Source organism: Cherax quadricarinatus, chromosome 7 (assembly GCF_038502225.1).
Source record: "Cherax quadricarinatus isolate ZL_2023a chromosome 7, ASM3850222v1, whole genome shotgun sequence".
In the NCBI taxonomy this organism is placed as follows: domain Eukaryota; kingdom Metazoa; phylum Arthropoda; class Malacostraca; order Decapoda; family Parastacidae; genus Cherax; species Cherax quadricarinatus.
The window spans coordinates 66,953,082-66,969,610 of NC_091298.1; the positions used below are offsets into that span (position 1 = coordinate 66,953,082).

At 38.9% G+C, this 16,529-nt stretch overlaps 1 protein-coding gene across 7 annotated transcripts in view; it reads left to right on the forward strand.

Annotated features, from left to right (window-relative positions):
- The window catches only part of LOC128686977 (uncharacterized protein KIAA2013 homolog), a 52,800-nt gene that overhangs the window by 28,386 nt on the left and 7,885 nt on the right, over positions 1-16,529 (forward strand). For 3 of the 7 annotated variants that reach the window (XM_053774310.2, XM_053774312.2, XM_070082665.1), the window contains 5 exons: positions 620-759; positions 1,212-1,364; positions 2,362-2,486; positions 4,032-4,203; positions 13,341-13,388. In XM_053774310.2, coding sequence (XP_053630285.1) covers positions 620-759; positions 1,212-1,364; positions 2,362-2,486; positions 4,032-4,203; positions 13,341-13,388 — 638 coding nt within the window. Of the gene's footprint in view, positions 1-619; positions 760-1,211; positions 1,365-2,361; positions 2,487-4,031; positions 4,208-4,447; positions 4,753-13,340; positions 13,389-16,529 lie in introns of those variants that run through there. The other 4 variants (XM_053774311.2, XM_053774314.2, XR_008406759.2 and 1 more) reach the window with 3 other exon arrangements.

Here is a 16,529-nt window from a genome sequence, read left to right on the forward strand (position 1 = left end):
CGTTATACATAATGAGTTTGCTTTCTAAAATGTTCCATTTGCTGGTCATGATAAAAGTTGGCAGAAAAAAGTTGCAGCCAGTAATCTGTGATAAACATACATGTATTGTATTGTCGGTTATATAATATACTGCGATAATGGTGGAGATATGTTGCAGTTTTTGAACTGCAGTATTAGCATGCCTCTGGTATGACAGGGATGGAGTGAGTGATGATGAAAGTATTTCTTCTTTTTCGGGTCACACTGCCTCGGTGGGAAACTGCCGATGTGTTAAAAAAAATAATGGTTTGAATGAGCAGTGTTGAGTGGTCTTGCTGACAACTTCAAAGCTTTCTAGCATCTCAAGGTGGTCAGGATAAGGTGCCTTAATGTTAATGAATTGCCCTTGATCCAAGGAATTGAAACTACCTTGCCCTTCTTGAGATGAAATCTGACTGTTTCCCCATTCACCAACACTGTGACTTTTACAAGTTTAGCTCTTATTTGTGAATAAAATAATAAACAACCCTGGTGGCCAGTGGTTGCTACCAGCAAGCAGTTAATTTCTAGCACTGCATCTGCAAAATTAGTAGATTTTCCTGTTTTTGAATATTTGTTTTTACCACACGTGCCTTCTCAGGGTTGCCATCAGTTGGTTCGTGCTGGTGCCAATGGCATTATGCAGGCAATGCTACTTAGCTTTGGGGGCATGCGCTTCAAAAATCAGCACCTTGAATTTAACACTCATCCAAAGGACCTTCACAGAGATTACTACTTCAGGTATGATCATTTGAGTACAGGTTGGTTTATGTTGCAAAAATTTGATAGTAAATTTAATCAGAAGGAATATTTCTTGGATGCACTTCATGTCATATTGAAGTGGGTATGTTAGCTAATTAGGTTGTGCTGATTGGCATGGTACTAAGGGTATAACAGTGAGTGTTTACACTATCCCCTGTGTTTGGTGTAACAAAAATTATTAATAATGGTAGAATTACCGACAAGATGTTAGGTAAAAAAACGGATGCAACTAATGTAACATTTTATTGTGGCAATGTTTTGCTCTCCAGGAGTTTTGTCAAGGTAACAGCTTGACAAAGCTCCTGGAGAGTGAAACATTGCCACAATAAAATGTCACATTAGTTGCATCTGTCTTTGTACCTAATGTAACTAAAATTAATGCAGGTGTTGTATGTATTTGTAAATTTATAATTTTTTGTTTTATTTTGCAGGAGATTGAGCTATGGGAATGCAACTCACTTAAACATCTCTGTAATGGTCCAGGAGGAGGATTACAAAGCTGTCATCTACACTGCCTTAGACAGGTCTGACAAAAACTATTATGCCTGTGATGCTGGCTGTCTGGACCCTCCAGTTGAACTGAAGTAAGCACTTAAAATATTTAATAAATCCACTTATATATTTTGTAGTAATCAGAGTTTTATGGCATATGACATGTGGTTTTTGAGTCTTGACATCCTGTTGGATTGTGAGTGAGGTAATATCTACGATGAGACTCAGGAAAGTTGGTTATGTCGACTGAATTTCTGGAGTTGGGCAGTATACACTGTCTGAATGCTGGATAGTTGTGTGGGTCAATGTATCATTTAAATTGTTATGTCTGTGTACTTCTGGCAAGACAGCTATTGAATGTGTTTCTTTGGGCCACTCTACCTTAGTAGGAAATGGCAATTTTAGTAAAAAAATAAAGATATCAATAAAAAAAAGTTTGTTACTTTTTTCTTGACATTTATTCTGGAATCAACAGGGTAAGGTTTTTTTTTTTTTTTTACCACAATGGCTATCTTTCACCAAGGTAGGTAACTCAGAACTGGAAACTTTCACCATTATTTCTACACACTACTGTCTTGCCAGTAGTTTGTAGAAATGACAATTCAAATGACACTTTGACACTGGAGAATATTTTCATTTTGTATAGATAGAGGCAAGGGATATGATAGCGTGAATGTTATACTGGCCACCATTGGTGTCAGTAAAATGTGGATTAGGGGAGGTGGCAATCCTTACACATCTTCGTTATGGTTCATAAGTTATCATCTTTTTCATACTTGACTGACTCAGCAGTTAGTGTGCATGTCTCCTGGCTGAGTGGCCCTGGCTAGTACACACACTGCCCCTCTTCAACACTTCATACTTTGACAGTAGTGTGAAAGTTTGGCTTGGAAGACATATTTGGCAGTGTGAAGAGAAATTTAATTCAAGAGGAAGCATTGCTGTGGGCGGTGTAACTCACAAGACGAGTTCATCCACATCTGTGGTAAAGGTTTGTTCTTGTATGGCATTTCTCTTCACATGTTTTGTCACATGTGCATTGTGTGGCATTTACCATGTGATAATCTAACACTTTTCTTTATTTTACAGACAAGCTAAGCAAGCATTTCCTGTCAAGTTAACAGAGCCTGTGACTGCAATATTATATATCACCTCTGACAAGGTCCACATGGAAGAGCTCAAACATACCATACATGTCAAGGAAATAGCATTGGGTGAGCAGTCATTAAATACTTCCTTCTCTTGATGTATGCAATTTGCTTAGAGATTTCATACCCCTGATGAGTTTCAATGTGTTGTGGTGTGTCAGCTTCAGTCCTCCTGGGACAACCCCTTTCCCTCCTTCCCTCCACCCCAGATTTATATGCCCTCCTAGTCAACCTTTTTGCTTCATCCTCTCTGACTGTCCAAACCACCTCAACAACCCTCTAAATAATAATTTTAGTCACCCACTCTTTCTTCTAATCTCCAAGCTCTGAATTCTCTGCATAATATTCACACTGCACACTGCCCTCAAACAAGACATCTCCATTGCCTCTAACCTCCTCTATATAACATTGTTGGTACCACTAATTTGGTACCTTCCCTGTTTTTTGCCTCTATGGATAAGATTCTTTGTCTTCACAGATGTCTCACTGTACCACCCACTTTTCTTCTCTTATCAGTTTTATGGTTCACCTCATCTTTCATAGACCCATCTGCCTGTAAATCCACTCCCAAATATCTAAACATATATATTCCTCCATACTTCCTCCCTCCAATCTAATATTCAGTCCTTCATTGCCTAGATTTTTTTGTAACTCATTACCTTACTTTTTCCTTTGCTCACTTTACCTTCTTTTACATACTCTTCCAAATTTATCTACAGACCTTTGCAGCTTCTTTCAGAATCTCACAAAAAAACTGTGTCATTGGCAAAAAGTATTTGTGACAACTTCCACTTTGTATGAGATTCATTATCTTTTAATCCCACACGTCCCAAACACCCCAACGTTAACTTCTTTTACACCATCTATCAACACATTAAACAACCAAGGTGACATCACACATCCTTGTCTGAGACCAATAATTCTCTTCTCTCCTGTATATCCTTATCTGAGCCTTACACTAAACATAGAAACTCTACTGCTATTAATAACCTACTACCTATTCCATACCTTTCCAACATCTACCACTTTGTTCTCCTATTTGCTATTGTATACCTTTTCTAAATCCACAAATAAAACAAAAATTTCCTTTATCTTTAAGAATTAATCACTTAATATGCTTCATTGTAAACACTTGATCTATACATTCCTTATCCTTTCTTTAATGTCTTTGTCCATCTGCTGTCCTACTCTCTCTCTCTTACCGTTAATTCTTTCAATAATAACTCTCCCATACACTTTACATGGTATACTCAACAGACTACTTCTTCCCCTATAATTTTTACACACTATTTTATTCCCATTTTTCTTGTTCAGAGGAACTATACATACTCTCTGTGTTGTATTTTTTCGTAACCAAGAAAATTTGCTTTGATCCCATTATCATCAAGCTTTGAGAATTGGTGATGAGTTAAACTTTGAAAGATTTTGAACTGTAAACATAACACTCAGAGTTTGAAATTTTTTATTATGTAATTGTTTTAGCCAATAGCTTTATGAACAGTTTGAAAGTTGCTAGCTGATGTATCCCAACTTATATTCCAAAACATTGTCAGTAAATACGGTATTTGTTTAGACTACAAATATAAAGTTAGTTTATTGTTTTCCTTGCAGCGCCAGCCCATGAGCACCATGTAATAGCCATGCACAAACACGGCCACAAGTGGGGAGGACTTCCAACCGTATTCTGGTTAACTATTATTGCACTTATTGTGATATTCCACCTCTTTCTTATCAAACTGGTTATTAATGAATACTGTGGGGGAGATGTCAGGGTCAGATACAGGTAAGGAGAGTTATGATCCTTGTTGAAGAATTTAGTAATCGCCCAGTTGTTTAATATTATATCTTATATTTTACCATCATACAATTGTAATTTGACTAACAAACTTGCATGCCATATGTTGCCATGCATCTTGCTATCTTATAATGTGTAGTTACTTTAGAGATGTATGCTTATTTCTGCTATCTTGCTATAAGACTGAAAAAAGATGTAAGGTGCCTGCTTTTTACCCATGCTTACTGTTCAGATAGTAAATGGCTGAGAGGAAGTGACTGTAGTAAAGAGCCTCTTGAGGTGCCTAGTGATGGAGTAAGATGGAAGAGACTTCAGTGATGGAGTGATGGGGTGGAGAGTGTCCAGTGATGGAGCAATATGGAGGAGACTGCCCAATGATGGAGTATTATGGTGGAGTGTGTCCAGTGATAGAGCAGTATGGAGGAGACTGCCCAGTGATGGAGTAATATAGAGGAAACTATGGAAGAAGACAGAGGAGATTGTTGAGTGATGGAGTTACATGGGGTACACTGCAGGGAACAATTCCTGATAGTGGAGGTAGCTTGTTACAAAGACAACTAGATGTATAAAAATTAAAGATGCTGTATTCTGTCAAATTTTTTAGCATTGATTTATAGATTGTTATTACAGTAACAAGAAGAGTAAAGGAAGATGTAAACAAACTACCACAGAGAGTAGACACACTACATAACAGAAGTTACAATGCTATACAAAGGGTCCTAAATAATGAGTTATGCTTTTGGTGTTCCAACTCATGAACAAATTGTTTGTTACTAAACCTAGTTTCCTACAGAGAGCCATATTACAGTGGTTCATTTATATTGCACAGTCATACACATTGATCAACCTTTGTAAAACAATTACTATTTCTTAGAGAATTTGTTCATACGGATGCTTGTAACTCAAGACATTGTTGTTTGTTATGAAATTTCATTAGAACACTACAACACTATAATTTCTTATCTGCCACATTTGATTTTTTATATTAAAGTAATATTATTGATCCTAGGTAGTAGGTTGGTAGATAGCAGCCGCCCAGGGAGGTACTACCGTCCTGCCAAGTGAGTGTAAAACGAAAGCCTGAAATTGTTTTACATGATGGTAGGATTGCTGGTGTCCCTTTTTCTGTCTCTTAAACATGCAAGATTTCAGGTACATCTTGCTACTTCTACTTACACTTAGGTCACACTACACATACATGTACAAGCATATATATACAAACCCCTCTGGGTTTTCTTCTATTTTCTTTCTAGTTCTTGTTCTTGTTTATTTCCTCTTATCTCCATGGGGAAGTGGAACAGAATTCTTCCTCTGTAAGCCATGCGTGTTGCAAGAGGCGACTAAAATGCCGGGAGCAAGGGGCTAGTAACCTCTTCTATATAAATTACTAAATTAAAAAAGAGAAACTTTTGTTTTTCTTTTTGGGCCACCCTGCCTCGGTGGGATATGGCCTGTTTGATGAAAAAAAAAATTATTGATGAGGTAACAAAGGACCCCAATGGAAATAAGTTTTTTTTTTTTCTGACTTTTTGGGTTATCCTGGGTTCCCTACACATATGTTGCTATGTATGATCTTATTTTTTTTTTATTATCACACTGGCCGATTCCCACCAAGGCAGGGTGGCCCGAAAAAGAAAAACTTTCACCATCATTCACTCCATCACTGTCTTGCCAGAAGGGTGCTTTACACTACAGTTTTTAAACTGCAACATTAACACCCCTCCTTCAGAGTGCAGGCACTGTACTTCCCATCTCCAGGACTCAAGTCCGGCCTGCCGGTTTCCCTGAATCCCTTCATAAATGTTACTTTGCTCACACTCCAACAGCACATCAAGTATTAAAAACCATTTGTCTCCATTCACTCCTATCAAACACGCTCACGCATGCCTGCTGGAAGTCCAAGCCCCTCGCACACAAAACCTCTTTTACCCCCTCCCTCCAACCTTTCCTAGGCCGACCCCTACCCCGCCTTCCTTCCACTACAGACTGATACACTCTTGAAGTCATTCTGTTTCGCTCCATTCTCTCTACATGTCCGAACCACCTCAACAACCCTTCCTCAGCCCTGTGGACAACAGTTTTGGTAATCCCGCACCTCCTCCTAACTTCCAAACTACGAATTCTCTGCATTATATTCACACCACACATTGCCCTCAGACATGACATCTCCACTGCCTCCAGCCTTCTCCTCGCTGCAACATTCATCACCCATGCTTCACACCCATATAAGAGCGTTGGTAAAACTATACTCTCATACATTCCCCTCTTTGCCTCCAAGGACAAAGTTCTTTGTCTCCACAGACTCCTAAGTGCACCACTCACCCTTTTTCCCTCATCAGTGAGTGGTGCACTTAGGAGTCTGTGGAGACTGTATTTGTGTATACCTGAGAAAACTTACTTACAAGACATCTTTATAAACAACACACCCTCAGTGTACTGCCACATGTTGCCTCTCACAACACCCTCAGTGTACTGCCACATGTTGCCTCTCACAACACCCTCAGTGTACTGCCACATGTTGCCTCTCACAACACCCTCAGTGTACTGCCACATGTTGCCTCTCACAACACCCTCAGTGTACTGCCACATGTTGCCTCTCACAACACCCTCAGTGTACTGCCACATGTTGCCTCTCACAACACCCTCAGTGTACTGCCACATGTTGCCTCTCACAACACCCTCAGTGTACTGCCACATGTTGCCTCTCACAGAACCCTCAGTGTACTGCCACATGTTGCCTCTCACAACACCCTCAGTGTACTGCCACATGTTGCCTCTCACAACACCCTCAGTGTACTGCCACATGTTGCCTCTCACAACACCCTCAGTGTACTGCCACATGTTGCCTCACAACACCCTCAGTGTACTGCCACATGTTGCCTCTCACAACACCCTCAGTGTACTGCCACATGTTGCCTCTCACAACACCCTCAGTGTACTGCCACATGTTGCCTCTCACAACACCCTCAGTGTCCTGCCACATGTTGCCTCTCAGAACACCCTCAGTGTACTGCCACATGTTGCCTCTCACAACACTACCTGTTACCACCTCAAGTTTTTGTGTAATTATACTTAAAGATAAAATAAAGATTTCACAACAGCATTTAGACATGAGTAACATGTAGGGTGATAATTTTTTTTTTTTTTTTTTTTTTTTTTTTTTTTTTTTTTTTTTTTTTTTTTTTTTTTTTTTTTTTGCATCTTTGAACTAGATTATTATTAATAATAATTTATAATAGTAATCTGTAAGATATTGATTTGAGTTGGTTTTGGGTATCATACACTGTCATATTAGGCAGTTCCTATAATACTAATATTCATAGTCTTTGTAGACTACACTAATACTGCTTGACATTCAGTTAAAATATTGGATTTCAAGAACAATGACTTCCAAGGCATTTCAAAAATTAGGTATCTGAAATTGTCTAGATAAAATTATAATTATGTGGTAGTGTGAAAGTACTATATCTTAACCTGACTTGTGGTTGAGAATGTACTTTTTTTTGGTACAAATCATCTGTGTACTATCATTACATAAAGTGCTACATATCATACAGTCTTTTTCTCTATTAGCACAAGAGGTGAGCCTTCACACTTGCTTTCCCAGCGCCAACACCCCTCAGCCGTGTAGTGCTGTACAACTCGTACAGATTTAGAGCTGTTCAGTGAAGAGAATGTTATCTGTCATTGTATATCTGCTTCTGTGGATACATGAAACTTTCAAATAATTTATTGACATACTAAGCCAAATTTTGTTGAAAATAAGAAAAAGTTTTGGAGTGAGATTAACAAGTTAAGAAAGCCTAGAGAACAAATGGATTTGTCAGTTAAAAATAGGAGAGGAGAGTTATTAAATGGAGAGTTAGAGGTATTGGGAAGATGGAAGGAATATTTTGAGGAATTGTTAAATGTTGATGAAGATAGGGAAGCTGTGATTTCGTGTATAGGGCAAGGAGGAATAACATCTTGTAGGAGTGAGGAAGAGCCAGTTGTGAGTGTGGGGGAAGTTCGTGAGGCAGTAGGTAAAATGAAAGGGGGTAAGGCAGCCGGGATTGATGGGATAAAGATAGAAATGTTAAAAGCAGGTGGGGATATAGTTTTGGAGTGGTTGGTGCAATTATTTAATAAATGTATGGAAGAGGGTAAGGTACCTAGGGATTGGCAGAGAGCATGCATAGTTCCTTTGTATAAAGGCAAAGGGGATAAAAGAGAGTGCAAAAAGTATAGGGGGATAAGTCTGTTGAGTGTACCTGGTAAAGTGTATGGTAGAGTTATAATTGAAAGAATTAAGAGTAAGACGGAGAATAGGATAGCAGATGAACAAGGAGGCTTTAGGAAAGGTAGGGGGTGTGTGGACCAGGTGTTTACAGTGAAACATATAAGTGAACAGTATTTAGATAAGGCTAAAGAGGTCTTTGTGGCATTTATGGATTTGGAAAAGGCGTATGACAGGGTGGATAGGGGGGCAATGTGGCAGATGTTGCAAGTGTATGGTGTAGGAGGTAGGTTACTGAAAGCAGTGAAGAGTTTTTACGAGGATAGTGAGGCTCAAGTTAGAGTATGTAGGAAAGAGGGAAATTTTTTCCCAGTAAAAGTAGGCCTTAGACAAGGATGTGTGATGTCACCGTGGTTGTTTAATATATTTATAGATGGGGTTGTAAGAGAAGTAAATGCGAGGGTCTTGGCAAGAGGCGTGGAGTTAAAAGATAAAGAATCACACACAAAGTGGGAGTTGTCACAGCTGCTCTTTGCTGATGACACTGTGCTCTTGGGAGATTCTGAAGAGAAGTTGCAGAGATTGGTGGATGAATTTGGTAGGGTGTGCAAAAGAAGAAAATTAAAGGTGAATACAGGAAAGAGTAAGGTTATGAGGATAACAAAAAGATTAGGTGATGAAAGATTGAATATCAGATTGGAGGGAGAGAGTATGGAGGAGGTGAACGTATTCAGATATTTGGGAGTGGACGTGTCAGCGGATGGGTCTATGAAAGATGAGGTGAATCATAGAATTGATGAGGGAAAAAGAGTGAGTGGTGCACTTAGGAGTCTGTGGAGACAAAGAACTTTGTCCTTGGAGGCAAAGAGGGGAATGTATGAGAGTATAGTTTTACCAACGCTCTTATATGGGTGTGAAGCGTGGGTGATGAATGTTGCAGCGAGGAGAAGGCTGGAGGCAGTGGAGATGTCATGTCTGAGGGCAATGTGTGGTGTGAATATAATGCAGAGAATTCGTAGTTTGGAAGTTAGGAGGAGGTGCGGGATTACCAAAACTGTTGTCCAGAGGGCTGAGGAAGGGTTGTTGAGGTGGTTCGGACATGTAGAGAGAATGGAGCGAAACAGAATGACTTCAAGAGTGTATCAGTCTGTAGTGGAAGGAAGGCGGGGTAGGGGTCGGCCTAGGAAGGGTTGGAGGGAGGGGGTAAAGGAGGTTTTGTGTGCGAGGGGCTTGGACTTCCAGCAGGCATGCGTGAGCGTGTTTGATAGGAGTGAATGGAGACAAATGGTTTTTAATACTTGACGTGCTGTTGGAGTGTGAGCAAAGTAACATTTATGAAGGGATTCAGGGAAACCGGCAGGCCGGACTTGAGTCCTGGAGATGGGAAGTACAGTGCCTGCACTCTGAAGGAGGGGTGTTAATGTTGCAGTTTAAAAACTGTAGTGTAAAGCACCCTTCTGGCAAGACAGTGATGGAGTGAATGATGGTGAAAGTTTTTCTTTTTCGGGCCACCCTGCCTTGGTGGGAATCGGCCGGTGTGATAATAAATAAAAAAATACTAAGCCATAAGAGATGTTGATCCATCATGTGCATCTATGCCTACTTATCTTTGTAAAACTTTTAGATTCTTCCATAGAAATGTCTGTTTTATTTATTTTTTTTTTTTTTAATACGTAGGCTGTGTTTCACCAAGGCAGGGTGACCCAAAAAGAAAGAAAAAAAGCTTTCATTATCATTCTACATTTTCCCCATCACTCATACTTAATCACTGTTCCTCCTAACTGCCAATATCCCAAACCCCTCCTTTAACCCGTAAACGGTCCAAGCAGATCTACGTTCACATGTGTAGCGCTACGAAAGTAGATCTACGTTTTTTTTACATATTTTCAAATATAACAAAAAAAAAAGTAGATCAAAAGTTTTTTTACACATTTTTCAAATGTAAAAAAACAAAAAGAAGATCTACTTTTTTTACATACTTTCAAATGTTGAAAAAACGTATATACAGTGGACCTTCGACCAGCAATATTAATCCGTTCCTGAGAGCTCATCGTTAATCGAAATTATCATTAGTCGAGTTAATTTTCCCCATAAGAAATAATGGAAATCAAATTAATCCGTGCAAGACACCCAAAAGTATTAAAAAAAAAATTTTTACCACATGAAATATTAATTTTAATACACACAAACTGAAGAAGACATGCACAGTTACATGACACTTACCTTTATTGAAGATCTGGTGATTGATGGGATGGGAGGAGGGGAGAGTGTTGATGGTGTTAGTGTTTAGAAGGGGAATCCCCTTCCATTAGGACTTGAGGTGGCAAGCCCTTTTTCGGGGTTACTTCCCTTCTGCTTTTAATGCCACTAGGACCAGCTTGAGAGTCACTGGACCTCTGTCGCACAACATATCTGTCCATAGAGGCCTGTACCTCCCGTTCCTTTATGACATTCCTAAAGTGTTTCACAACATTGTCAGTCTCACAATTAAACACTTCAGGTTTCAATTCTTCACTGTCTATGTACTCCTTGAATTCCTGCACATATTTTTCAGCTGCTTTTTGGTCCAAACTGGCAGCCACACCATGCCTTATCACACTATGTATGCCACTACGATTCTTAAATCTCTCAAACCAACCTTTGCTGGCCTTAAATTCACTCACATCACCACTAGTTGCTGGCATTTTTCTAATTAAATCCTCATGCAACTTCCTAGCCTTTTCACATACGATCGCTTGAGAGATGCTATCTCCTGCTATCTGTTTTTCGTTTATCCACACCAATAACAGTCTCTCAACATCTTCTATCACTTGCGATCTCAGTTTCGAAAACATAGTTGCACCTTTGGCAAGAACAGCTTCCTTGATTGCCGTTTTCTTGGCCATAATAGTAGCGATGGTTGATTGGGGTTTTGTGTACAACCTGGCCAGCTCGGAGACACGCACTCCACTTTCGTACTTAGCAATGATCTCTTTCTTCATATCCATAGTAATTCTCACCCTTTTTGCTATAGGGTTGGCACTAGAAGATTTCTTGGGGCCCATGGTGACTTATTTTGCAGGTGCAATCACTAAAAAGGCTGTGATAATATGAAATGTTCCGATTGTATGCTTGGAAGCGACTGCGGTGGCTGGCTGGCTTGAAAACACTGGCCAGAAGTGGACGCGTCTCAGACGGAACGAATAGTGTTGGTCGAGTTTTTTAGCACTAGTCGAGGCAAAATTTTTGCGTTAAAATGTATCGCTGGTCAGATTTATCGTTAATCGATGCCATTGTTGGTCGAGGGTCCACTGTATATGTTTGGACTGTTTACTGGTTAAAGTGCAGGCATTGTACTTCCCATTTCTAGGACTCAAATCCAGCTAACTGGTTTCCCTGAATCCATTCACAAAATATTACCCTGCTCACACTCCAACAGCTCGTCAGGTCCCAAAAACCAGTAGTCTCCTTTCATACCTATCTAACACGCTCACGCATGCTTGTTGAAAGTCCAAGCCCCTCACCCACAAAACCTTCTTTACCCCCTCCCTCCAACCTTTTTGAGGACAACCCCTGCCCCGCCTTTCTTCCCATACAGATTTATATGCTCTCCAAGTCATTCTACTTTCTTCTATTCTCTCTAAATGACCAAGCCACCTCAATAACCCCTCTTCAGCTTCCTTAAAATAGGTTTTAGGTTGGTAGACAGTCATCATCTAGGATTAACCCTTTGGCTGTTTTGGTCGTATATATACGTTGTACGAGCCAGTGTTTCAGACGTATATGTACTCAATAATTCTAGCGGCTTCGAATCAAGCAGGAGAAAGCTGGTAGGCTCACATGTGAGAGAATGGGTCTGTGTGGTCAGCGTGCACCACATAAAAAAAATCCTGCACCACGCAGTGCATAATGAGAAAAAAAACTTGACAGTTTTTTTTGGATTAAAACGCCGACTTTGAGGTATATTTTCGTATAGTATTTATCATTGTATTCTTGTTTTCATGGTCTCATGTGATAAAATGGAAAACATATTACAGAAATAGAGATAATTTTGATTAGTTTCACGATGAAAACGACCTTGAAATTGAGCTCAAAGTAGCGGAAATGTTTGATTTTTACCAATGTTCAGGAGTAAGCAAATCACACCACACGTCCAATACACGTTAACTGGGGAGTCTAATATACTTTCACTAGTGCACTGATATTATTTATACCATTTTTACAATAATACAGTAGTCTGCATAACAGTAAATTTTGTATTTTTTGTATGAATAAAAAATCAAAATAGAAAGCAATAGTAATGTAAGAGGGCCTAGAGACGTGACTAATGAACAGAGGATATGTTATTTTAGTGCCAAGAATGTTTACATTGTTTATTCTGGACCCTATTTTGAAATTGGCATCTTTTTTAATTTGCATGAAATTGGCCAAATTGCCAATTTCTGACCACTTTATTGGGTAGTTCAAATCGGTAAATGGGCGGTTTCTTGTACTCAACTGATAGAAAAAATGGAGTTCTAAAGAAATAGCTATGAGTTTGGTCAACTGGAACAACAGAATTAGCCAAAACCAGGGCTCAAAGTCAGCAAAATCGCCGATGCGTATATGTCGCCGAGACCGCTGACTTTGCAGGAGCGTAATTCCATGAGTTTTTGACCAAATTTTGTACTTTTGGTGTCATTACCATCAGGAAAAGATTCTCTATTATTTCACAAGAATTTTTTTTTTTTTTTTTTTTTCCAAAAATTTTGCGACGTAGAATGACAGTTTCAGAAAGCTGCTTGCGACAGTCAAAGGGTTAAGTTTTACTTGTTTTATCATGTGCAACTTTAATTTCCAGATTATGTTTTGAAAAGAGCTCAAAAGTAGAAAGTATGGTCTACTATAATTTAAAATTTCTAATTTTTGTAACTTTCTTCTTTCCTGTTAGATTGTTAGAAAATGCAAGTAGCAAAGCACCGAGCCAACCAGACTTGTAGTAAGAGTTAGCCACTTGGTATTTACACTGAAAGTCTTCCTTTGCACTCTAACTTAAGATGGAGGGTATGCAGGATGATAGCAGCATTTTAAAAATTTGTGATGTGTTGTATGCCACAATCAAGGCACAATCAGTGTCGGAGAGGACAATTTGAGGTTGCTCAGGACAACTATGCCCTTCAAGGGAAGTACCTTTGAGGCTGGTGAAGGGCTTTTGATTGAGGGGATTGGAGCTGCCTTCTTCTTCCTCAAATCAAACCTGGTTACCACCCCACCCATGTATGACCCCTGTGAGTTTAACATTTCCCTTGTCAGTATAACATTGGGATGACTATGCCATGAAGTAACAATTGATAGCATTTGGAAGAGAGCAACATGTCTTCCTAATGCCAATGTGTTTTTATTTACTTTATATGCTTAAGTCAATTTCCCTTCATGTGCTGCTGATGGAAATCCTCCACCAAACTGCCAAGGTTGTTTTATACTGTAAGAGTGCGCATGTTCTAAGTAGACTTCTAATTATTGCCAGTTTAGATTCTTTGAATTGTCAGCAATACAAAGAGTGATGATAAGATAATGGACAGTTTTATTAATTGTTTGATCCTTTATGGCTACTTTGGAAAAAGTTAACGCATGGTACAGCACTGGATGTATTATAGTAAGCAAAAATGGCTTACTTCATTATGAAATATCAGTGGTGGACAGAGCGCAGTAAATTCCCAGAACAGAAATATTGTACAGATGTCGGGAGAGTGTGAGGTTTAACTCTTCAGTTATGCAGCTTGTATATAGTATTTACTTAAAGTGTGCAACTTGTATATCTACAACTGCATGGGGAAACTGCTTCTTATGTAGATTTACAAAACTTTTTGTAAAGGAATATACAATGGAGGTGTCAGCCTTCATGAAATTACTTGACCCAACTTGGAAAGAGAAAGAGAGAGAGAGACAGACAGACACAGACAGACAGAAAGAGACTGAATTACAAAAAAGAGCATAGTGAGGGTGGCAGTATCCTCACAGGCAACAGGTAAGGGTTTCGTGACTATCAACTTGTAATACAACATTCTCCTGTTTCCTTCAACTTCCATTTTAATTATTTGATTATTTGTACTACTGCAAATTCTTTACAATTTTTTTTTTTTTTTTTTGATCGCTCAAAGGTTAATCATGATTATGACACGTGCATTATTGCTTTTACCTCTAAATAAAGTATTAATGGCTTGCCAGTCTTGACCATCACGTGACTAACAATTTCATTGTTTTGGAAGCACCTTAACACATGCTAGTTCTTATGAGGATGAGTCAAGATTTTAGAAATTTAAATAAAACAAAATATTTAGGTAAAGAATTGTTAATGTATTTTGAAATACAGTATTCCATTTGTACAGTAATACAGGGTGTTTCAAAAATGGTGGACCCAGTCTCAAAGCAGACTGCTTTGAAACTGGGTAAATTATTTTGAAACACTGTACATATAATAGCATTGCATGTGTGTGTGTGCGTGCCATTCTATGACACTTTTTGCACCATGGGCGATCCTCAAGGTAATACAGGAGAAGGATTTAGTTATCTGAGCATCAGGCTATTTGTGTTTATTTTAATTCAAGTTAAGCTGCTATCATTCTCTTACTCTGGCTAATTTACAGTTGACACCTGAGTGTATTCCTTTATTGCAAGTGCACCAAGTAGTTTGAGGTCGTGATCTATCAACACTGACTCCTCATTGTCATCCCTGACTTTGTGCTATGTAGTGCTAGTCAGGATTTTTACAAATGTAATTTATTAACATATTTTTTTTTGTTCTGATTTAGTTATTCAGAGTGAAAGTAATCTTTAATTTATACCCTGTAGAATAAATTTGTGTACCTCACTGTGCATGCAGTTTGTACATTTGAATGTCATTATCACTATTTTCAAAGTGTGTTGACTATTTTCAGATATTATTAATGCTTAGCTTGAGCATGTTTATTACCCACATGTGTTAATTAGTATTAAAGTCACCATCAACTTTACAGTGTTTGTCAATATCTAAAATTTACATTATAGTTTTCCATTGTCCATTTTGATACAATCATGAATATAACTTGTGGGTTAATGTGTGTGCTGAGTAACTACTTTGTTACTTATATTAAAACTGAATCAATCATAATCAAATTGAATAAAATATAACAAAATGTTAGATTCATTGCAAAATTCTTTGCGAAATTATATTTGTTCAAAAGTCGTATAAATTATTTTTTGGGTCACCCTGCCTCGGTGGGAGACGGCCGACTTGTTGAAAAAAAAAAAAATTATATTGCTACTGCTTCCTATCAGTTGCATCTCTATCTTAGGAGCTGTATAATATTATGAGGATTTCACCACTTGAAATGTATATTAGTTCAGTTACCTTCACTAGTGAAAAACTCTGACTCTCAGCATTCTTTTTTTAACACTCCGGCCATCCCCCACTGAGGTAGGGTGACCAGACAACGAAGAAAGCACTTTTACTGTCACTCGTTCAGCCACTGTCTTGACAGAAGCGTACTAACATCACAGTTCACATGACCCTCCAAACTACAGCAGGCATTGAACTTCCCACCTCCAGGACTCATATGTGGCTAACCAGTTTCCCTGAATCCCTCCATAAATATTACTGTGCTCACACTCCAACAGAACATCAAATCATAAAAGCCAATTGCCTCCACTCCTATCTAACACATTCACACAAACTCCCTCACACTCAAAACCTGTTTTACTCCCCTTCCCTCCAGCCTTTCCTAGGATGACCCCTCCATTCTTACACCCTAGATTTATATGCCCTCCTAGTCATCCTATTTTACTCAACAAGAAGCCCAAACCCCAGGATGAGTGTTCCTACAGAGTGAGTGTTCTTATAGGATGAGTGTTCCTACAGGATGAGTGTTCCTACAGGATGAGTGTTCCTACAGGATGAGTGTTCCTACAGGATGAGTGTTCATACAGGATGAGCATTCCTACAGGATGAGTGTTCCTACAGGATGAGTGTTCCTACAGGATGAGTGTTCATACAGGATGAGCATTCCTACAGGATGAGTGTTCCTACAGGATGAGTGTTCCACATATTCTAACACCACTAACAATGTGACCAACAGTAGTGGCTGGTAGACAGGATTGAGTT